Source organism: Populus trichocarpa, chromosome 1 (genome assembly GCF_000002775.5).
Source record: "Populus trichocarpa isolate Nisqually-1 chromosome 1, P.trichocarpa_v4.1, whole genome shotgun sequence".
Lineage (NCBI taxonomy): Eukaryota > Viridiplantae > Streptophyta > Magnoliopsida > Malpighiales > Salicaceae > Populus > Populus trichocarpa.
The window spans coordinates 25,612,225-25,636,080 of NC_037285.2; the positions used below are offsets into that span (position 1 = coordinate 25,612,225).

Consider the following 23,856-nt stretch of genomic DNA (forward strand, 5'->3'; position numbering starts at 1 on the left):
CAACAACTGAACGAGCTTTTTCAGCGATGAAGATTGTTAAAACAAGACTTCGCAATCGGATGGAGGATGATTTTCTTGCAAATTATTTGATTGTCTATATAGAAAAAGAAATTGCTGAAAGATTCACAATTGATATGATAATCGATGATTTCTACTCCATGAAAGAACGACGAGCACAATTAAATTAAATATGTAAAAATCATTCTTTATTATTTTTTACTTTATTTCAAAGTTTTATCAAACATAAATAATGCATCGCTTTAAATAATGTTTCTTATATATTTTGTATATTTATATTTGATAGGTACAAAGATCAACAAAATTAAAGTGATGAATACATATAAAAATGACATTAACTTCATAGCTTTGACTCAATTTGGTATTGCTTTAAACTTCTTATCTTATACAAAGATCGTCATATGTTTGTAGTTACTTCTTTGAATAAAACTAAATCATGCAGTTTTTTTTTTTTATTTTTACAATTTATGTATAGTAAATTAAAAAAATATATCTTTTTATATTATTTTGGTCCCCCTATTAAATAATCTTATCTCCGCCCCTGGGTACACATATTGTATCCCTCAACAATGTGATAAAAAAAAACTCGGAATAAGTTCAGAATTGTAAGCGTAGACCACAGCACTTTTTATCCATCCAGCTTGCATTAATTATCCTCTAAAGGTTCAAATTGAGGGAATGAATGATTACGGTTCATATTCTTGTTAGTGGCCACCTTCTTCGTCATCTCCCTTTCAAACAATTTCTATTTAGGCTTCAATTCCCAGTACCCTTCTCATCGAATTAGCCTTTACCACATAAGAAAAGGTCCTTCCATCCACCTGACTATAAAGAAAAGAAACTCCCTTCGCCAATTATGCATGGACCTTATATATACTTTCCAATCCAGATATCACCAATATCTTTATACAAACTTTATAGGTTATTCAATCCAAACAAATAGATAAAACCAAATCTTCGTCCCGCCGTCGAGAGTCTTTACGAGATGAAGAGATCGGAAACTTGACCAAGCTCCCCAAAAATTATGCGAATACCATGGTGGAAAGTTCTCAAAATAAAAGGTACGTACAGAGGGTTCAGGATGGTTGGTGGCTTGAGGAGAAGGTTTATATATATATATATATATATATATATATATATATGGTTGGGTGAGGGTTTTTGATGAGGAAAGGATTTGTGATATTAGGGCGATGTCTTTTGGTGGGGAAAAGGAATCCTGGCAGGGAGAGAAGTCATGCCCTAACACCACCTTATATTCTCACTAGCTTTTGTTGAGGGTGTCTCTTTGAAATGCAGTTTTAACCATTAAGAATAGGGGTGAGCAAAAAAACCGGAAAACCGAGAAAACCGAAAAAAAAATAACCGAAAAAACCGAACCGTAAAAAAAAACCGATTAAACCGATTAGAAAATCATAAAATATTTCTGGTTCGGTTCGGTTTCGGTTTTTAAAATCTAAAACCGATTGAACCGAACCGAACCGGCCCAGTTCAACTAAGCTGGCTCTTGAAAAAAAAAGAGAGTATAAATAGCATATTTTCTAACCCTAACCTAAACTTAAATCACTATTCTCACTTTCTCAGCCGTCGCCTCTCCCTTCTCTCTGCCTCTCATCTCTCAAAAGTTTTGTGCATTGTCTTCTTCTCCATGCTCTCTGCTTCTCATCTCTCATCTCTCAAATCTCTCTCCTTCTCCTCCATGTTCTCTGTCTCTCATCTCTCATCTCAGACGGCGCGGGAATATGTAAAGAAAGGTTTAAGAATTCCAGTCTTGAGGCTATCCTATTACAAAATTTTGTAAGTAGTGTTTGAAATCACTTCTTGAGGCTATCCTAAGCTTTCATCTAGTTCCAACGATTCCTACTTCTAACCACTCTTATTTCACACTTTTCAGGAAATTCCAAAACCCAGGAAGAAAGGACACTAAATCAAGATCTATTCTAATTGAAGGGGTGTAACGGCACCCTAAGCTCATTGAGCTTGAAGAACAGGAAAGTGCGGACTAGCTAACCTAACTGCAAAGAAAGCAGTCACAGCCAGGGATATCTTTTTTGTTTTGTTTTGTTTTGTGTATTCTTTTGCTGGGTTTAACTTCTGGGCAAGGATCTATCAAAACAAAAATTGAAGTTGATTTTCTGGAAAATGGAAGCAAGTACAAAACAGAAGTGTTGAAAAATGTTGTCGATAAAAAGCCCAGAAAAAACTCAACCGGAGTAATTTCGGTTTGAACCGGTTTGGAAGGGAAAAAACCCGAACCGAACCGAACCGAAATTAATCGGTTTGAACCGGTTTTCGGTTCGGTTCGGTTCCAAAACTAAAAAAAAAAATCGGTTTGGTTGTTTATTTTGGTCCAAAACCGGACCGAACCGAAAATGCTCAGCCCTAATTAAGAACATGCTACTAATTAAGACTTCCTAATTTAATTTAGTTGAAATATATAGAGTATGTGTGGTTAACAGTGTAATAACACACATAAGGCTTCATACAAATAAAGTGTTAAAAAAATTAAAATTAAAATTAAATCAAATGCTTGCACACAATTGTTAAATAATCTTAGTAGAAAAAGATACGTAAAGAATAATTGTTGTCGCTCAGCCTCCCTTCTTGACCTCATTAATTAGGCTTCTTTATAGAGTTGGTCAACACATGAAATTGCATCTTTAAACAATGAAATGACTCGATATTACCACCTTGCCTAATTAATTAACTAATATACTAAAACGTGTGGGGGATTTACTGTTCCCCCACACACAAATCACTGTGGATTACAACAGTAATCCACAGTGATTCTTCTCCCTCTTTTTTTTTCGTTTTTTTTTTCAACTTTCTTTTTTTTTTCTTTTTTTTTATTTCTTTTTTTCAAAATTTTTTTTTCAATTTTCTTATTTTTTCTTTTTTGTCATTTATTTTTTTTTCAAAATTATTTTTGTTGGTTTTCCCTTTTAAATATTGACCTGGTTAAAATTTTTGCTTAGTAATTTTTTTCTTTAAAATACTGTGAATTGCTGTGATGTTTTCCCACTTAGTTTTTCTATTTTATTTCTTTATTTTTTAAAATTATATTTATCGATTTTTTTTAAATATTGAGCTGATTGAGAATTTGGTTTTGTAATTTTTTTTCTTTAAAACATTGTTAATTGCTACAGTGTTTCTCCGCATGGTTTTTTTTCTCCAAAATTATCTTCTTTTTATTTTATTTTTTAATATTGAGCTGGTTAAAAATTATAGTTATAATATGTGAGGAAAGCACTGTAATTTTTTTAAAAAATTATTGTTCATTCCCACATGGTTTTTTTTTTTAATTTTTTTCAAATTATCCTTTTCAATTTTATTTTTTTAATATTAAGTTGTTTGTGACTTACAATTACAAGTCATTACAAATAAGGCTAAATCATGTGGGGAAGCACTGTAGCTTTTATCACAAAACACTGTGAATTGCTACAGTGTTTCCAACATGATTTTTTTTCCTTTTTTTGGTGTTTGTTTTTTTTTCTAAAATTGTCTCTGTTGATTTTTTTTTAATATTGAGCTGATTAAGAATTTAGCTTTATAATTTTTCTCTTTAAAACACTGTGAATTGTTGCAGTGTTTTTCCAAAATTATCTTTGTCGATTTTTTTTTAATATTGAGTTGGTTAAGAATTATAATTACAATAAAACTAAATCATATAAGGAAAGCGTTATAGTTTTTCTCACAAAACACTGTGGATTGCTACAACATTTTTTCTCATGGGTTTTTTTCCTTCCAAAATTATCTTTGTTGGTTTTTTTTTTAATATTAAGTTGGTAGAGAATTTAGCTTTGTAATTTTTTTTTCTTTTTATTAACTGAAAAGCTAAATCATGTGGCGAAAGCACTGTATCTTTCCTCACAAAACACTGTAAATTACTACAAATCATTTTATTCAGTCTCTAAGTTTTGGATCACCAACACAACTTTTTTTTTTCGTCATGAAATATTTGCTCCATCATACCTTTAATTTCTATTACTTATCTAGCGCTGATTCATAATTATAACACTATCAAATACATTTGTTTTATAAGCCCGCGGCAGCGCGCGGGCATGTTATCTCGTATCTTTTAAAATGTAACTATCTTTAAGGATTTAAAAAATAACATCATTAACCTAGATTTTTTTTTAGCTATGATGATGTTCATCATTTATAAATGAATATATAATTTTGATGTAGTTAGGCTCATAGAAATTAAAAGTTTTGAGTATTTGGATGAGAACCTGACACAATTAAATATGAATTTAATCTAAATGGACAATGTAGGTGACATAATAGATACTTTTATGAATTAGTGGAATATGTCTTGATCTAAGAAAAGTTGCTGGACTGTGTTAGTAACTTAAAACAACGATAATAAGATATTCAACTATTAGATTGGACTTAAATATTTTAAGGTGATTCTACAAGTAGTTTTTCTATGAGAAGTATTATGTTGTTTATTGGATTGTTGAATCTTCCGGGATTAGACCCAAAAGTTATTGTTTGGGTTAATTTTATTATTTTCCTATATTTTTTGGATTTATTATTTTTATCTCATATTTTGTTTTAATTTTCTTAATATTTTCAGATTGTAGGTTCTTTACTGGTAGATGTAAGTTTTCTTGGTCTATTTAGAGGCGTTATAAATCTCTTGATGAGACAACCAATATATACTTAATTTTCAAATAATAAAATTATAAATTTAAGGTTTATATTTGTAATTTTTTTTGTGTATTAAAATTTTCTTGTTTTTTGTGTTATTGTTGCCCTACTTGCTTCCACCTGCATCAAATTTATTTTTTAAAAATTTTATGTAATCATATCTAATCTAGGATGATTCAAAATCTAACATAAATCTCTAATAAATAAATAAAAGTACAATTTTAAATATTATAATGAAAAAAAACTCAAATATAACAATCTGATCTACCTAAAACACATATTTTCGATCGCTTCTATAACCATGTGTAAATATAACAACATGTAAATAAAAAATAAAAATTCAATTATTGAAAAGGGAAATATTAAAAAAAACAAAAAGAAGTGCTTTTGACACAACCTTAAAGTTTGTGTACATTAGTTAACCTAAATAACCCTATTTCTTTCACAGTGTCAAAGAACCATCTCAACTCAATAGCTTAAACTGTTAGGTAAGGTCCCAAGATATGATTTATATTATTATCTAACACACCCCCTCAAGTGAAAGTCATTTGGGTTTGAAACTTGCACATATCCACACTACCTTGTGCTTAATTTTTATCAAATAAATGGGGATGGTAAGATATGAACTCGTAAGTCGTAACTGCTTGGTCATCAAGGTTCTGATACCATGTCAAATAACAAATGCAACCCAAAAGCTTAAACTGTTAAGTGATGTTTCAAAATATAATTTATATTAAGATGTGTTAATATAAAAATAAAAAAAATATTTTAATGTATTTTTAAATGAAAAGATATTTTAAAAAATATTATGCATCACAGTACCAACCAACCCCTGCCCCCACAAAAAAATTTGGAAAAGCTATGCCAACCATATGCTTTCTTAAGAAAAAAATAATAAATAATAACAATTAAATCCTTCATTTTTTCCCTTTCTATTTCAGTTTTTTTCAAACCCATAAATGCATCAAAAGTTACAAACTATGTGTATTGATTCTCTTAAAATTCATAAATCAAACTAAACTAAACTGAATTTTAAACTTTATTATCTTTTGCTTAGATTTTCTCACTTGCAATTATATCTTGACCAAGCAGTGAATAATTCCTTTTCTCTTAAAGCCCCCTTCTCTCTTCTTTTTTTCTCTTCCCGCTTCTTCCAAGATTATAAATTTTATCTCCTTCTCTCTATTCTCTTCCCGCTTCTCCAAAAATTCAAAATCGAAAAACTTTTGAATTCCTTTCTTTGCAGGCTTGACTTCTCAAGGTAATTTCCTCTTTCACATGGATCAGAAAGAAAACCCTAAGAACTTTGCCTCACTTGCCCAAACGCCACACTAATGGCGCAAACAATCAGTCTACGCAAAGGCAACACCCGTCTCGTCTCCTCACTATATATAAAAGCCACACTTTTGACATGTTCATGGATGGAATCATAAGGATCTTACATCAATGGCAGATCAAAAGGCTAGGGCATTTGAATACAAGTTTAACTGATCACTGGCTTTTCTTGATGACAAGCATCGTCTCTTTGCGGATCATGTCAAGAAAACTCGTTCTATAGGCATGGATGAAAAAGGATGGCCTCGATTCCGTTCCCGTGACAGCGCGTAGATAGTTTTTCTTCTTCCCAGCAACTTCTTACACATTTCTGTATAACATGTAGTGAATCTGTTAGGCTTTCTTTCATGTATAATTTAGTACATCACTGCCTCCCCTCACAATCTTTGTTTGGATACCTGGATAGTGCTAGCTAGTCAAAGTAATGTATAATTCATTTCAGACTGAGAGATGTAATGGAAAGCATGTTGAAATGTTTTGCATGTTAATCTGCCTCTATAGAATCTGAATCAATCCCTTATTTTAGTGCTAGGGTATCAGTCAATTTCAAAAGATCTTGTCTTTCAAGATATGAGAATAGTCAATGGATGTTCCGTTGCTAGTCACAAAACTCAGCATCGAATTTTTCATTTTCATTGCTAATAGATCAATAATGAGTAGTCGGTCAGCAATGAATATAAATTAAAAAATAAAATTTTTATTGTTCATAAATCAACAATTACAAATTTGCTAATTTATTATATTTTAATTTTATCTGCAACATCGAATTCTATTTTAGTAGTCATGTCCACTTAGGATACGTTCAGAGTAAAGACTATGATCAGCATGCATGTTTGTCTTCTTGATTAAGGAATCTGATACTGTCAGTACAAGTTGTCCAAATTAGACTAATAATTACTATTTGCTTTGTATATTGTCGATTCTCAACATGGGAAAAGCAAGCGTTAATATGCCTATATATCTCGGCCGACGATCCATGTGCCATTGCTGATGATCAAGAAATGAGCCCTAAAGAACACAAGACTAGTGCTTCATGCTTAAGCAATACACTGATATATATACTTTTGTTAATTAAAGCTGAAGCTCAAAGCCTCAAACAATTACAAAAAAAACCAACAAGTAATTAACATAGTAATATTCTAGGCTTAATTTTATGAACAATATTTAAGATTGCGAGAGAAACATTGAGAATCACTTACCTTAAAATTAATTAGCTGATAAGAACACTAATAATGCGCTAATATATAGTAGTTTAATTTCATCACTTGGGCCAACGCACCAGGCATGATCATAGTAAATGTGCAGCTGCAGAATTAGAAATTTAATTACGTGGTGGGGCACCGATCCCACCACAATGGACAGACACTGATAATCTGCTTTGTTATGCTCAGCTTTCCCTCTCCCTATTCCATGCATGAGTCACAGCCCTCTTTTTGAGCACTACAATCACAAAGCCAGTCCACAGCATCACAAATTTAAAGAAAGCTTACAGTCGAAGAAACTTTTTCCACTAGCTCAAACCCTAAAATCATAAAAAAGAAAAGCAAAAAAGGACGGGAACGAGAGAATAAAGCTGGAAAAAAAAATAATTAAGGAAAAGCCTCAACTATCTTTCCTTCAAACCTTCCCTTTAATTCTCTTTGCTTTTCCTTTCTTTGCTCTGGTACTCTGTTAGTGTGATTCTCCACCTTATTTTCCTTCCTAAATACCCATCAACCTTTATAAAAGAAAAAAAAGAAGAAGATCAAAACCATGGTGTTCTCTTCAGTTCCATTCTATTTAGATCCTCCCAACTGGCAGCAGGTAATGTTTTCTTCAATTTCCATCCACATAGCTTCTTGAAAACTCCCCACTCCCATCCCAAAAGAAAAAAGAACCATATCAAAAAGAAAATTGTTCATATTCCTTTGTGATCTTTTATTGAATATACTAGATTTAATTTCTTTCCCTTTAATAATATTAGCAACCCCTGAATTTTTCAATCTTGCAGCAGCAACCAAGTCAACAACGTCCTGGAGCAAGCAATGAAAGCCCCCAGCTTCCACCTCTTCCTCCACCAACTCATGTTGGTGGTAGTGGCACCGCTGGCACAATCAGACCTGGTTCGATGGCTGATCGAGCTCGGTTGGCCAAGATACCTCAGCCTGAGGTAGCTCTAAAGTGCCCAAGGTGTGAATCTACCAACACCAAGTTTTGTTACTTCAATAACTATAACCTCTCTCAGCCCCGCCACTTTTGCAAAACCTGTCGGCGATACTGGACTAGAGGGGGTGCCCTTAGAAGTGTTCCTGTGGGTGGTGGATGCCGTAGAAACAAGAAAAGAAAAGTCCAAAGTAGCTCAAAGTCTCCAGTTTCGAGTGAAAGGCAAGTGGGTTCAACTTCCAGTTCCACAAGTGCACTTCCATCACAGGTTATTGGTCATTTGCCTCAACAACAATCTCAATTACCATACATGACCTCACTGCATAACCTGGCTCAATTCGGCGAGGGAAACATTGGGTTAAACTTTGGTGGAATTCAGGGACAGTTGGGATCAACAAGTGGTGCTAGTGGACAGACTGACATGGGCTTTCAGATAGGAAGCAACTCAGGAATGAATAGCAGTGCTATTTTATCAGCTGGAGGAGTGCATCAATTTCCTTTCTTTGAGTTTTCACCCGCAGGTTTATATCCACTTCAAAGTGAGGGTGCTGAAACTCCGATTAGTGTTCATGGGGACAACCAGCTTCAATCTATGACTTCGAGCTCTAGGGTTTCTCAGTTGGCTCCAGTGAAGACAGAAGGAAACCAAGGGTTAAATTTATCGAAGCCATATTTGGGTGCCCCACAAAATAATCAGTACTATTGGGGTGGAAATACCTGGGCAGATTTATCAGGTCTCAATTCTTCTTCCACTAGCCATCTCTTAAGATAGATATTGACCTCTTGATTGAAAGGAAACGATTATCAGCACCATGAAGCATATTTCTAAACCATCAGTCAGTAATTTACACAAAGTTGCATGCATCTTCGACTGAAGTACTGCCTTGACTTGCAAGTTCCTTCCCAATGGAGAACCTATCTGATGATCAGTATTATGGTGGTCAGATTGAGAACCAATAATTGGTAGAACAATTTGTTATAAATTGTATTTTCTATTTACCTTTGTTTGGGGATCTGTATTGTATGGCTTGTTTACAAGTTAAGCGTGTGAGGTCTTGGGGTTTAATTTGTGATAAGACATGCTGAGTTATTATAACAATAACTTGTTTTCCTTTTATTGTTCTTCATGCATTAATTCAGCATCATCGAAATGAAAATTGTATGATTTATGCAAAACTTCCTAATTAGGGTTAATCTTAAGATTAAGAAGAACTAAAACAAACTTGTACAATTTGACGTGGTTCTAAATCCTAAGAACAAATAAGCCTTCACATTATGGGCGAGATGGCTAAAGACCTCACTAGAAAGTGATGTTGTTGGAGCCGAACACCTACAAAACAAATTAATCTCTTCGAAAGGTTTCAGCAAACCTCCAATACTTAATTAATTAAGTCCAAACGGGAGTGATATATGTAAGTTAAAGGATTTTGTGAGTGCGTGTATATTATAGAGAAAATGATGAGAGGTTGAAGAAGGAGATGAGTGCAAGACCTAAAAGAATTAATGGAACCCCTTGTCTGTGGGTTCATAGCTCACCATCTTGTGTGAGAACATGCAAAAATATTTGCTCGCTTGAATCTTATTATTTGAGGTGATAGCCTCTAATGATTAGTGAATTACAGTTAACGTCATAGACATTGCCCATATGTGACATGAGCGCCCGCCCTAGCTCTAACATCATCTCGTGAGCCCCTAAATAACAAGAAGATAGATCGATGTGCATTTAGTGCTCGGAACAAACTATGTTTAGTATGTGGAGTAACACGAGTGATGTCTGGCGAGCACACACCCTCGTAGATACATGTGTTATCTGACTGAGTTGGATGGGTTTGATAGGTGTTCCGAGCCAATTAATTGTTACACATGGCAATGATGTGGGTTCAAGGACTGAATCCCCTCCTCGGATACATTGTAACTCGGCTATATCACAACTGGTCATGATGTGCCTTGAGCGTTCTACCTTTACATAAATATTATTCAAGCTTGAATCTCTTTTCTATTTCTTGTGTTTAACTGATCTTCTTGATCATGATAAAACTCTTAAAACTAGCTATTGTATATATGATCATCTGGTCACTTCGTTTATGAGTGTGGCAGATCTCCAAATATAGGCGAAGGTAGAATTACTACTAGCTATAGTTTATTAAAGAATTGATCACCTCAATCCATATACTTAAACTGTTAAAAAAGGCTTCATAAATGATTTTATATAATCTTTAATATACATAGTCCCATCACTATACTATGTTTAGTTTCTAATTTATTAAGGAGAATGAAGCCTGTTAGATTCAAACTTGTCACCTAGCAGTAATTAAGATTATGATATATATCATATTGAAGAACATTTCATTTCAAGAATTTAGTCCATTGGATGAAGCTCTAAAAAGATTTTATATTAACTCTAACACAGACTATCATACAAGTATGCTAAAAACGTTGAAGTTGCAGGAACTTTTGGAACCATCTAAGTACGTCTGTTTTGCTCAGCGCAGGTCTCTCTCTCTATATATATATATATGTGATATGTCTCGCGTTTATGAAAGCTTCAAATCGTCCATTCGTTCCAAAGGCTTGATGCACCATATGTCGTCCTTAATAAAATGAGCTACTCGATGTTCTCTGCTCCAGAATTTATGCTGCTTTGTGACAGACACTTCCCATTTTGAATTCTTTCTATATCCGTGGCTATGTTTTAAGACTTGATTTCCAAGAAAGCTCCTTGCTGTCTCACATTTTTAGGCGATGTATCTACGGGTTCGTACGTACTACTTTTCAGCCTTCACTTCCCTAAAAAACTGTTTTTACATTAATTGTATCTGCGAGGTTTGTACTTCTTTTCAGTCTTCACTTCCCTGAAACATTGTTTTTTACTAGATTAATACTCCATGCCATCTAAGATACGGTGTGCATGGAGAGAGAGAGGATTATCATCGCATAACCGTTTTAATGATTTCATAATTATGTTGAAAGGACGTGATACTTGTTTTCTTTTACTTGGTGGTGACTCCTTTCCTTGTGCTTTTTTGCTGTGGTGAAGTGATCAATAACAACAAACAGGCTAAGAAAACGCCAAGAACCCCCCACTCAAAACCATGCAATTCCATTTCCAACTGTGGGAGGAGTGTCCTTGAGTTCCATCAACAACGAAAGTTGAAACCTACACGGTCAAAAGAATTAAAGAAGTCATAACACCTTTGAACCTTTGGCCTCTCTCTCTCTCTCTCTCTCTCCAAACCAAACCAATCGTTACATAAAAACAAAGTTATCATCATAACTACGCATATCTTCCACACTGATGCTTACATAGTATATAGAAGTGTATTGTATTATAATCCAACTGGGGTTTCTGTGGTCTCGTATAAAAAGAGCAGAATCGATAGGATTTTTTCTAGCTTTTGCAAGGACCAAGACTATTGCCTTGCTAAACGAATAAAGCAAAACCAATAGTCTTGCTAAAACGAATAAAGCAAAGCAATCAAAACCAGCTGCATAGACACAAGCCAAAAAGCGCACAACCCCCCCCCCCCCCCCCCTCTCTCTCTATCTCTCTCTCTTAATTATAAGTCAATTGGACATGAGACGTAAGAAAGTGAAAACAGTAAAATTTTGATACCAAAACTATGAGGATATATATGGTTCTGGAGTTCAAAAGATATATAAAGCAAGTAAGAGAAAAAGAGGAGTGGTTGCCGTCGATGTGATGGTAAGGTGTGGAGTGTTAAAGTACAAGGAGAGCAATCACAGGCCGGCACGGAAATCCACGATTTTAATGTTCGTGTAGACGTCGTTATGACCACATAGATTTACGTCTATTAAATTTAATATTTAAGTTTCGATTATATTAACAAAAAAAAACAAAAAAAACCTTAAAAATTCATGATGGCTGGTAGGTATATTATCAATCGATAGTATTACTTTGAATTTTCATATTTAAAAGATGTGAAACAGTTTTTAAAATATTTTTTCTTATTTATATTCTTAAGAAATTTTATTATTTTATTTTCTAAATTTTATATATATATATTTGATTGATGTTGTCTCTTATTAATCAAGTTTTAGCACTATCTTTGGAGTTAATTGGCTCAAAGGTATCTTCTGCACTGTTGATTTTGTCTTCGTAATGGTATCCTCTATCTTTAAAATTTCTTAATCTAATTCTGATACGCTTTTTTCTAGAAAGGTGTTTATTTCCTTTTTTATGATTATTGTTTTCAAATGTAAAAGAACATACTCCAAAGAATATTCTAAAGTACTTCACAATCAAATAACATCGTCGTCAGAACCACCAATCACATATGAAATAAATAAATAAATAATATAAGGGTAATACATAAAGTTGAGAATGGATCAATCACCTGTCATAGGGTTAAGTCTTAAAATAAAATTCAAACTTAACTATTATAGCTGCGGAGCCATTAAAATTCAAGGATCCAATAAAGATCTTTGAGCTCAATCCACTTAACAACCCTTATAAAATAGGTTCTAAATGAGAGGGATTGTAATAACAACCAATCTAGAATAAACTATTTAATTAGCTCGTGTTACGCTACGAGTTAAATTGTTTTTTAGCATAAAAATATTAAAAATAATAAATATTTTATTTAAATATAATATTAAGGTAATTGGCTTGAATAAATTTAATAAACTCGGTTAATTTAATAATATCATTAGAAAATAATGATATCGACAACAAGTAACGCAAAAAAAAAAATTAATACAAAAGATAAACGTTTGTCAATATTATGTAAATCTATCTTCACAATATTCTCAAAATATCTCAACAATTTCATTTATTAACAATGTAAAAATTAAATAAGAATAGGATTATTGCATAGAAAAAAATATGATTATAAAAAAATAAGACAAAAAAATTCAATTACCGTTAACTCTTTAAACCGTGACTCGATTTATAAGACTGAAAAATATACTATAAATGAAAAAATTATGAGGGGTAAAATTATAAAAAACAACACAAAAAAAATCCAAAATAAAAAAATACAATAACAATAATTAGTGTTAAAATTGCAATAAAACAAATCAAAAAGCAACAATAAATTTTAAATTTGAGAGTTAAATTGACAAGAATAAAAACATTAACAAAATGATAAAAATCAAAAGAACAAAAAATAAACAATACACTATAACTTTGGATTGAAAGGTGAAATTAAAACAATGAAACTTTCAAAAAAGATTCACGAAAAAAAATAAAAAAATCATAAGAATAAGTATCAAATCTTAAACATCAAAACATGATAAAAAAATGAAAATACAGAATTATTCAACGTGTTTTTTTACACTAAAAAAAACTATTAGATGTAAATTGAAAAACTTATGCACTCATCTAATTAAACAAATTAATAACCATTGTGTAAAGCAATGAAAAAAAATTAAAAAAAAAAACTGAAATTGAGAAAACCAAGCGAAAAATAAAGATCAAAATATCTATCATCGCAATGCGTATAATTTATCTTATTATGTTTAATGAATTCTTCTATCAAAATAAATTTGTATTAGAAAAACACATAAAATTTATAATAGAAACCGACACACACAGAAAATTTGTTGAATAATAATTAAAAAACAAATGCAAGGATGTACATATGAAACATTTATAAGAAAATCAATAGTTATAAAAAAAATATTAATCTGTATAAAATTAAAAAAAAAATCACAGGTGAATCATACTTACCTCTTTAAAATTAAACACACCCAATATTATTTAAAAATAACCACAATATAATTAAAACATAAACCCAAAATTTATTTGAAAACATATACAAAAATAATGCATTATTTTTTTAAAATATAAAAATTAAAAAAAAAAAGGAATTAGGCTAGGCGTTGATGGGCCCAGTAAGCCAAGCCCAGAGCCTGGCCCAATAAAGCAACGGCCCGCGCGCTAGCCTACAAGGCCAAATTCAAGCACGAGCCTTTATTTTTTTTTATTTTAATGAAGCAGACGACGTGCCCCAAATATATCCAAAAACAAATATGATGCATCGTTTGCGCAACCTAGAATCTGGTCATTGTGGTGGCTGGAAAAACGGGATCATTTGTTTTTTCACCCAAAAACTTATTTCAACCAATTTTTGACCCAAAACACCTAGTTAACACCATAAAGACTTTCTTAAGCCAATCCATGACAACCAAAAACCCAATAAACTGTGTTAAAACCCAAAATTCATCCGAAACAAAAATTATTCTTGAGCTCAGATATGTTTTTTTAGATAAAAAAAAAACACATAAACATAACCCCCCTCATCATATAGAACCTTTGGACATAAAAAACAATTGTTTTGGTGGCCGGAATCTTCCCCTACGACCACTTTCTCTCTCTAAATTGAAATCCGACGACTTCCTCTCTCTTCTTTCAACAAAAAAGGACTAAAAAAAAGGAAAATGAAATTATGTACCAAAATGTGTTGTCTTAAAATTCAAGGGACTAGTCACCTAATATCTAAAAAAATATGAGGGATTAAAATTAATTTTTAACAAAACTTTCAACCCACCCCATGTTATCCTAGATTTTCACTTTAGTCCCTTAGCTTTCAATTCAACCCTCCCTTCTAAAAAAAATGCAATCGGGAGCTAATTTGGGCTCAAAAGGGACAAATCATGCAAAATAAAAGTTCGAGGATCAAAGTAAAAATTACAAAAAAAATCACAATTATTCAAAAAACTGACTTATCAATAGTGGAGATGGGGAAATCAGCATTTCATTGTGGATTCGCAAGTGAAATGATGATCTCTTTTATTATAGAGTATAATAAGCAATAGAAAAATAACGCATAAAATTAAAAATAAGTTATTAAGTATGTCGCATGTATACGGCGTCGCGGTGATCATCCTTCCAAATCAGGATAGTCGAGAATGATATGGGTGGAAAAGACAAAGAATTATTGTCCTTTATTAGTAGAAAAAAGGAATGAAAGTCGCTACTTGCTATTTTGATCACTAAAAACCCTAACTAATCTCAGCGTCTGGGAAAAGGGGACTGATTGCGTAAAGAAAAGTATTAGCTCCTCTAATACGTCTTACATGAGGTAAGTTGCATTGTTTACTTCTTTGATATAAACTAAGAAAAACTTGTGTTTTCTAACCGCTGGTCTATCTAAGATTTAAGAAAAATCCTCATTGGTAAAGAGATTCTTATCTTATCATATTAAAAACATAATTATTCTAATGCCAACAAAAAACTAAATTGTCCTTTTATTTAATATCAAAAATATATTTTACGTGTAAGTTCATAACCAAATCGTTTTTTGCATGATAGTTACATTGTTAAGGCTGACTGAATTGTCCATTTTCGAGGCTTCGTCAGAGCAATTCTGACATCATCGTCGCCTTAGACCACCTAAAGTTGGTAGAGGAGGCGCACACCTTTTATTTGGACTCAACCTTACTCAATTTGGAGGTATGTACAATATTCATGCGTTTTAATTTTCCAACTCGATCAACCAAAATTATCAAAAACAAAGATGTAATCTGACGAACAATGTGTCATTCACCATCTCTTCATTAAGCTTGAATGATACGTCGTTTAGGGTTTTTAATTTAGGATTTGGCAAAATTCAATTCAGTCTATGTTCTTCCAATTGTTTTTAATTGTACCCGTAATTTCCTTTATACTTGTAATTTTATGCAATCTCACCCTTGTCAAACTCAATTGTAAACCTCAAAGTTGACTGCTATTTTCATTTTAGTCCTTAGTACTGAATTTGTGCATTTTAACCCTCAATTGACCAATAAACTTTCAATTTCTTCAATTTGGCCCTTGATTTGGTCCATTTCAACCCCTACATTTATGCGCCTTCTTCAGTTTAAGCCTTCCTTTGGATTTTTTCAATCAAGTCCCTAATTATTCATCAAACTTTAATATTTATGCAATTAAACCCCTGATTTGACCAAATTAACTCTTGAAAATTGCAATTCAACCCCTAGATTTTAATTTCTTCCCATTAAAGCCTAAATTGACTTTAAAAATCAATTTATTTTGCAATTAAGCTCTCAATAAATTTAATTAAACCTTGAAAAATTTCAATCGAGTCCTTAAACATCTAATTTTGAATTGTCCTCCTTAAAATGAGTTTTCATTTGTCAACGAGGTCTTCATCGGTTAAAAATACACTATCAAATTTTCAATCTTGTATATTTTGATCTTCCTCAGCAGTTTTCGACAATTTCTTGGGCGTTTTAGTATATTCTTCTCACTGATATTTTTTTTATTTTCTTCCATCAATTTTTTAATTTTTTTTTGTTTTTTTTTTCTCTTTTTTTTTTCTTTTCAAGGGGGTAAAAAATGGATAACAACAAAGTACAAGATTTAAGTTTCTTAATGTGACCTTACTCAATTATTAAATTCAATAATGATAAAGGGACCGACGACATGGATGGAGCAATAACACAAAAGTTAGATTAAGAAATTTAAAAGAGTATGAATGTCATTAAGACAATATCATTAGGATAGCTGAGTACCCTCGAACACATTAGCATTCCATAAATCACGTAATAGTGTCCAAACATGCATGTATCGCGCTTAGAATCGAAAATCTCATTGGAATTAAAATTTATAAAATAAAAAATCCAGATTAAACTCAAAATTTAAGGAAAAGTTAAGAGAAATCGGATCCTATTTAAATTCAGATCTTCGGACTATAAATAAAGAAGAATATTAAACTTAGAATTAACGTTTCTTAATCAATTTTGTTTCATTTGTTTATTTTTATCCCCACCTAACATAAATTAGCATGTATCGTGCTGCCATTACTACGACGTCGTACACAATTAATCCCTATATGGTAAAAGAAGTGTTAACAAATTAATTAAGAGATTTTTAGAAGTAGTAGAACGATAAATGAGTTACAGAAAATAAAATGAGAGATCAGAAATCATTCTCTTGATGACAAATATATATGTGCAATTTCCAAAACTTTGACACTGGATCATGATTTTTCTTAATTACATGAAATTTTCTTTACATGTCATTAGGTGTCTGTTCTTCAGTTTAGTCATAAAGAATGTAGATATGGATTGGCTCATTTCATGAGTGTAACAGCCCGGCCCAACCTATCATATATTGTCCGTTTTAAATCTTATCACTCTCACAATTTTATTTCTAGTGACGCGAACTCATTTTTAAGCCTAATACTCTAAAACACGTATGATAAGTTGACTACTAGCACTCTTAATAAGACCAACTACCACTTTCTTTTTGGCTACGTGATATATTACATAAAGTCTCTCTCAATTTTAATATTATTGGAAATTCTATCTTAAAAGGAAAAGGAGAGAAAGCGGGCATGATTTTCCATGTCTTTTAATGCTTATAGAACTCTGAAGCCTTCGACTAACACCTTAATTTCTATGGACTCACAAGAGCGACTCAGCGATAAAAGGGTTGGATAAGACGTTCTCACCCTTTTTTGGGGGGCCACCAACCAAGCCCACGGGTCTCATTTATTTTGCAGTCGTGCTAAAATGGCTATGACCATATCCAAGATTTATGTAACCTGCATTGAAAGAGTATGGGCTTAAGTTACTTGTCCGAAGAAAGACATGCAAGCAAGCAAATTTTTTTTTTTTTTACCTTGAATCGCTAGGTTGATGTATTTTTTTAATATAATTATCATAGATTTATTCAATATTAATTATAAAGTAGGTTAAGAAAACAACTACAAGTCTATATAATTATTATAATACTTTTTTATTCCATCTTATGGAATTTTATATAACTGCCCTTGAAACAGGACAGATGCCCATATTGTAAGGTTTGTTGGAAAGATATTACCATATATATACATGGTGCTGCAATAAATGCCTTTCTCGCTCTCTCTGTCCCCATACCAGTGCTTCGTAGCAGAGCCAAATTGTTTCGCTAGAAAAACAAATGCATATTCCCAGTGAAGCTCCACAAGTATTGAGAACCAGTTTCTTCTTCCAAGGGCCTGGATCACAACAAATTGTTGGCCATGTTCCTTGGGTTAGCACATCTTGTTCACGCTTGAGGAGCAGCTAAACGAAATTAGAAATATAGTTCCGTTGCAGCAAAGGAGCAACTAATAAAAGCATTTACATAGACTGATATCATTTCATTCTTTCCTCTCTGTAAGTTGAACCGTGGTATCTTATTCTTATACATGACTTGATGCGAGTAAAGAAGACATCTCTTCAATAAAAACCGAGGATGATTGCATGTTGCAATGGTACAATTTCACGTACAAGTAGGATTCATTTTGGAGTTTTCTCTTCATTCTCCTATTTCTGTTGGATCTTGAGTAGTCCCCTGACAGAGCAGCAGTCCTCACCCCACACAAACAAATGAATGACTTAAGAGGAAGGCATCTTCCACCTTCCTCTTCCAAAGCAAGGATGCCTCTTGGAATCTTGAAAAGGAACAAAAACCAAACAAACAGACAGTACACCAAAATGTCAGCTATCACCAAAATTAGCCATGGAGGATGGCTGAGGCTGCTGGATATGAGCCTCAGTTTGTGCCTGAGAGTGATTTTGTTGCTCAACAAATCTGCTTATACGCTCAAGCAACTGTTGAGCCTTCCTCTTTCCCCGGTCTGTGCCATTTTGTGCCAAATCCACCAGCGGTCCCATAACTCCATGTTCTTGTGCCTCTACCATATGTTTCTGGTCTCCAGAACAAAGATGCACCAACACTGCTGCTGCATTCTCTCTGTTCCTGGGTGACCCATTCCTGATAACTTCCACCAAAACTGGCACTGCCTCTGCAGCTCCAATGGTTGCCTTCCCTTCAGGGTGGCTAGCCAGTATTGCTAGTATAGCCAGTGCCTCATCCACCATTCCACCTCCGGTTTCTGTTAATAGACACATCAATGTGGGCACAACTCCGGCCCTCACTGCCTTTCCCTTGTTCCCCTGGTAGATGCACAAGTTGAAAAGTGCAGTCGCTGCATCCTTCTTCCCCCTTTGTGTACCTTCACTTAGAAGTGTCACCAGAGGTGGGATAGCCCCCAGAAAACCAATTGTAACCTTATTTTCATCCACAACTGAAAGGCTGAAAAGGGTGGCTGCAGCATTTTCTCGAGCTTCCATGCTGCCCTTCTTGAGCACATGCACAATACCAGGAACTGCCCCAGCTGATACAATGCTTCCTTTGTTATCTTCGCATATGGAGAGGTTAAGAAGTGCTGTAATTGCATGCTCTTGGATGCGAGGGTCAGGTGTAGAGAGGAGGCCAACAAGGAGAGGGATTGCACCAGCTTGAGCAATAGCCACACGATTATCAGCGTTGTGCTTGGCAAGAAGACGGATCTCCCCAGCAGCAGACCGCTGGTCTTCTAGGCAGCCAGATGTAAGCTTGTGGAGGAGAATTTCAATCTTTGTACGCTCAGCAAGTGAGCAAGTAGATACAGTTTTACTTGTCCCAGAACTGCTGGGCCTTTTTGGTGGCTCAATGCCATTGGCTTCACACCACTGCGCTATGAGGCTTCGTAGAACGTAGTTGGGTGTCGGAGCAGTACTAGTGAGTTTCTGTTGCGTCTTTGGACAAGTGTCATGTCCTGCTCCCAGCCATTTCTCAATGCAGGAACGTTCATAGGTCTATAATCGATAGAGAAGATGTGTTAAAAAGGACAGCCATAGAAAAATGTATAAGCAAGTCCCTCAGTTTATACAGGGCGAGGACCAAGCAAGAAATCTAGTAAAAGATCAATCAGCTATCAACCCCCCAGAAGTTTGTTGCCCTCCTACCCGAGAAGCAGCAAACCATCAGATTTGTTTTTGCAAGTTTCCCGTCTTTTTGAAGCAACTTAAAAGTGATTATTGGAGGACAAGAATCCTCCTCTGATAACTCTACACCTTCAAATCTCAAATAAAGGTCTCATCAAAGGGAAGATCTTAATTACTTGATGCCCTGTGACCTAACTGTTTCAATGCACATAACAAGTTTTATCTAAGCATATGGCACTTTCTGTAGACATTCTATAATTGTGATTGAAAAATGGAAGATGGAGGCAAGGGCTGAAACTTCACATCATCAAATCACAGACAAAAACACATGAAAAACAGAGGTTCAACCATTGTTTAGGACATCATAGGATAGAAGATTCGGGATCCATATACCTGCCCTGTTGAAACAATTACAGGATCCTTCATCAATTCCAGGGATATTGGACAGCGGAAATCATCTGGTATAACTGGCATCTGGTGACTTCCATCAACAAGTCCACTGCCACTTGGGGGAAGATTCTTTTCTCTTTCAGGTGCATCCAGGTTTGGGTTTTCTGTTTGCACAAAATCTTTAATTTTCTTCAAAAGCATCGACATCTTCTCAATGCTCTCCCCAGGATCTCCTCCAGTAGCAGCAACCATCTCATGCAAAGCTAGAGACTCTTGTGTAAGGTCAACTATTCCCATCAATTGTAATTTTTCAGATATTCTTCTTATGACAGCAAGATCTGATGCTGAATCATTGGTCTTGTTGTAAAGGGACAAGAGATCTTCATACAGCTCAACATCGGTAGCATCGACCCTTCCTTTGGCTCTTCTAAATTGAGCAAGGACAAGCTCAACCTGAAATCAGAGTTTACTTTTAAAAAAGAAAAAGAACAAAAAAAGATGTATAATATAACAAATACAATAACACGGACAAATTGATGCAAGGAGCTGAAAGGACCACTCATATTCTAGTTAAAAAGAAGCAGGTGTAGTTTTAAAATGTGACAGGATCATCTTAGGATCTTCGAACCATAAATTTTTTGAAAATGTCAAGAAGAAAAACAGTGAAGTCTCACTAAGCTCCTTTGACGGTTATGATTCCCAAGAAATCACCTCAACATTATGCAATGCATATGACATAAAATCTCAAATATCACAGGGCAGAATATTAACTTGTTGGTTCTGGGCTATCTACATCCCCAAATATATACATAAACAAATAATTTTCAACCTGTTCCTTAACTTCATCAGATATGTCCAGGCCTTCATAGGAAATTCCACTTAGAGCTTGCTCCAATTTAGCTGTCACCTCATGGTATTTATTCATAATTTGTTCCCTCTCTAGGACCTGAAAGCAAAATAAACCCGGTGATTTTGGAAGAAAAAAGAACAAAGAAAACTAGGTAGCTTGCAGGAACCATGACAGACCAAACCATAACCTAAATAGCATTTTGAAAATATTACCGAATTTTGCCTCTACTCTTTTGCAATAAGAATAACGGAGGACTTGTCTAATAACACCAGGGCATGGTAATATTTAACAATAAATATTGCAACATTACAAACAATATAGAATATACATTATATACATAGGATTGAGGAAGTTGACATTGATATAAAGATAAACAAAATGTTCCAATGCTTAAAGCCATTCCATCAATGAATCGGCATCAGCTGAAAATCTTTAGACAAGTCTCTGCGCAGTATTTGTATACAATGCAGTGGTTAAAGGAAAAAGAAACAAACAAAAGCATAAATATTCCAATTCTGAAATGCCACAGCATTTTCTTTCACGGTAGGCAATTTTATGGCTCCCCTTCTCTATTATTTTATTTTTCCTGTATGACATATTGCCTATGAACCCATACCGAAGTACCAGCAGTGACTGATTAGCGAAATGCTGTGGCATGACATAAAATTGCAATCCAAAGACCTCGACAAGAAAGGTTTTGACAACAACTAGCTCAAAAAAAGTCAATCCAGAACATTCACTGGGTTGTATTCAGTACTATGCATGATCAAAATCCAAAAGCCCACGAACCAGCTCCATACAAAGAAATCAATGTCCCGTCAACAGAGTCTCTACAATCAGATAAGGAACTAAAATAGAAAATGAGAAAAAAATTATAGAAAAAAACACAAACCAAGTAAATCTTGCTTCCTTCGCAACCAAATATAAGCAAATCTTTAGCGGAATCCAAAGCTTGTTTGAGCAAAACAAGAGCTTTGAGAGTTTGTTGAGGGATGATGGAGTCTTTGCTGTCTCTAATCTCTTCCAACATTGGTATCAACAACTTCAACCTCCTGGCTAGATTGCAATACTGTTTCTTGACCGTACATCTGTAATCTGAGATCGAAGCAATCTTGTTCACTGTCTCAATCAAAATATCTACTACCTCACCTCCTCCATTCTCTTCTTCCTCCATTGCTATAACCCAAAGAATACAAAACCAATCAGTCAGATCTATCACTGCACTAGCAGATACTCGTTTGCTGAACCGGATTAGTGAAATCCTAGCAGGCCAATTGCCATAGTCGTCTCTTTGTCTCTGTCTACACGGGAGACTTTTAGAGAGAGCGAGCCAGCCCTTTTTCTTGTGGCGCGGCTAGATTGAGCTAACCGGGTAAACGTAGCGGTTGATTGATTCGGTTAAAAAAAAAACCGTTCACAGAGACAGCGAGTGCTGTTTCACACGATGGGTGAGATCAGAAACAGTTCCGCAGTAATTTAATGCGATTGACAAAAAAGAATCAAGGTGGAGCGGGCTGGCTGGAGGTGGGGAAACTCCAGCGCAAGGTCACTACAATCTTAAGCGATCCATATCTGTGTTGTAAAGATAATGTACATAAAGTTTTTCTAATTTGATTTTTAAACTTTTTTATTTTTGATGATTTAGTTATAATTTAACTTTTGATTTTTTATAAAAAAATAAAATAAAAAAATATAAACTTAAATGAAAAAGTAGGTGGTATGCCATAAGTTTCGCAAAAGATGTAATTTGTTTTTTAAACTTTAAAAATTATGCAAATTATATAATTTCAATTTCTTAATATTTTTTCAATTTAATTTTGATATAAAAGTTCTTTTTTATTATTTTTTTAGTCCCTGATTGAAAGAGCAGAGAGAGAGGTTGTCGGATTCCAGTGGTAGAGAGAGAGAAATGTTGTTGACGTCGATTTAGGCAACCAACGATATTTGTGTCAAATAGTTTCATTTGATTAGGGAAGTTCATATTAGGTGTTTTTTTTACCTTTAAAGTTCGTGAAAAAACATATATGAGTTCGGGTTGATTTTGGTTTTTGGGATGGTTTTTTTGGGTTTTTTGAGGCCATAGATAAGTTTATCACGGTTTCTATGATGTTTTAGGTCAAAATAGGTTGAAAACTGATTTTTAGGTAAAAAAAAAACTTATGTCCTGATTTTCTAGCCACTGTGCAAATCATACGACTCGTCGTCTGATTTTTGTTTTCAAAATAATTTGGGGCAGATGACATGTCATCCACCATAGTTGCAAAAAAAAAAGGGTCAAACGCACTTAGGCTAGGCTCACTGCCAAGCCCAATCGTGGTTGGGTCTGGCATTGGCCATACCCAATGCACCAAGATCTTGACACACTGTCAAGCCCAATTATAGCTGGGTTTGGCTAGCGTCAGACCCAACGCACCTTCATTAGGGTGTGTTTGTGTTCTGAAAAATTTATACCCATAAGTTTTTCTTAATCCGGTGTTTTTTGGTAAAGATATACTGATAAAATATTGGTTTATCATTAGTCACCTAATCTTTGCAATATAATAATAAGCGAAGACTTTAATTAATTTCCTAGTTCGGGTAGAGAAATGAGTTTTGCTCGTATAAAAAAGGGGAATAAGCTAGAAAAAATGCGAGAAAATATGCATATGGACCAGAAGAAATTCTTTCAGACATAAAATATGAAGAATCTATACTTAGAAAAATTATAAGAGATCACAGATACCATGCCTATCATCTATACAAATTCCTAAGTGATTATGTGGAACTCGGAA

The 23,856-nt window shown here is 34.0% G+C and overlaps 2 protein-coding genes across 4 annotated transcripts; one reads left to right on the top strand and one right to left on the bottom strand.

Moving 5' to 3' along the window:
- Nucleotides 1-7,477: 7,477 nt before the first annotated feature.
- On the top strand, nt 7,478-9,260 carry LOC7485712 (dof zinc finger protein DOF2.2). 3 transcript variants are annotated; one of them, XM_052450911.1, is made up of 2 exons: nt 7,478-7,806; nt 7,967-9,260. In XM_052450911.1, exons 1-2 carry the CDS (start codon nt 7,756-7,758, stop codon nt 8,915-8,917), a joined length of 1,002 nt encoding a protein of 333 aa, XP_052306871.1. In that variant the 5' UTR covers nt 7,478-7,755; the 3' UTR covers nt 8,918-9,260. The 3 variants fall into 3 exon arrangements, with proteins under 3 accessions (XP_052306871.1, XP_024460176.2, XP_024460173.2); XM_024604408.2 differs by having other exon boundaries at nt 7,482-7,806; nt 7,997-9,260; XM_024604405.2 differs by having other exon boundaries at nt 7,483-7,806; nt 7,994-9,260.
- An 8,941-nt stretch (nt 9,261-18,201) lies between these two features.
- On the bottom strand, nt 18,202-22,655 carry LOC7485711 (U-box domain-containing protein 13). Its single transcript, XM_002298327.4, has 4 exons — nt 21,978-22,655; nt 21,065-21,181; nt 20,239-20,688; nt 18,202-19,716 (listed from the first exon to the last, which is right to left on the bottom strand). The coding sequence occupies exons 1-4, from the start codon at nt 22,257-22,259 to the stop codon at nt 18,574-18,576; spliced, it is 1,992 nt and encodes a 663-aa protein (XP_002298363.2). The 5' UTR covers nt 22,260-22,655; the 3' UTR covers nt 18,202-18,573.
- Nucleotides 22,656-23,856: the final 1,201 nt, after the last annotated feature.

What these genes read in the sequence shown, in the direction of transcription:
- LOC7485711 (XM_002298327.4), bottom strand. Translation starts at nt 22,259, where the DNA reads ATGGAGGAAGAAGAGAATGGAGGAGGTGAGGTAGTAGATATTTTGATT. An exon ending in AAGGAAGCAAGATTTACTTG is followed by an intron (nt 21,182 to 21,977) that starts GTTTGTGTTTTT and finishes TTTTGCTTTCAG; the next exon opens with GTCCTAGAGAGGGAACAAAT. An exon ending in TAATTGTTTCAACAGGGCAG is followed by an intron (nt 19,717 to 20,238) that starts GTATATGGATCC and finishes TATCGATTATAG; the next exon opens with ACCTATGAACGTTCCTGCAT.
- LOC7485712 (XM_052450911.1), top strand. Translation starts at nt 7,756, where the DNA reads ATGGTGTTCTCTTCAGTTCCATTCTATTTAGATCCTCCCAACTGGCAG. An exon ending in ATCCTCCCAACTGGCAGCAG is followed by an intron (nt 7,807 to 7,966) that starts GTAATGTTTTCT and finishes TAATAATATTAG; the next exon opens with CAACCCCTGAATTTTTCAAT.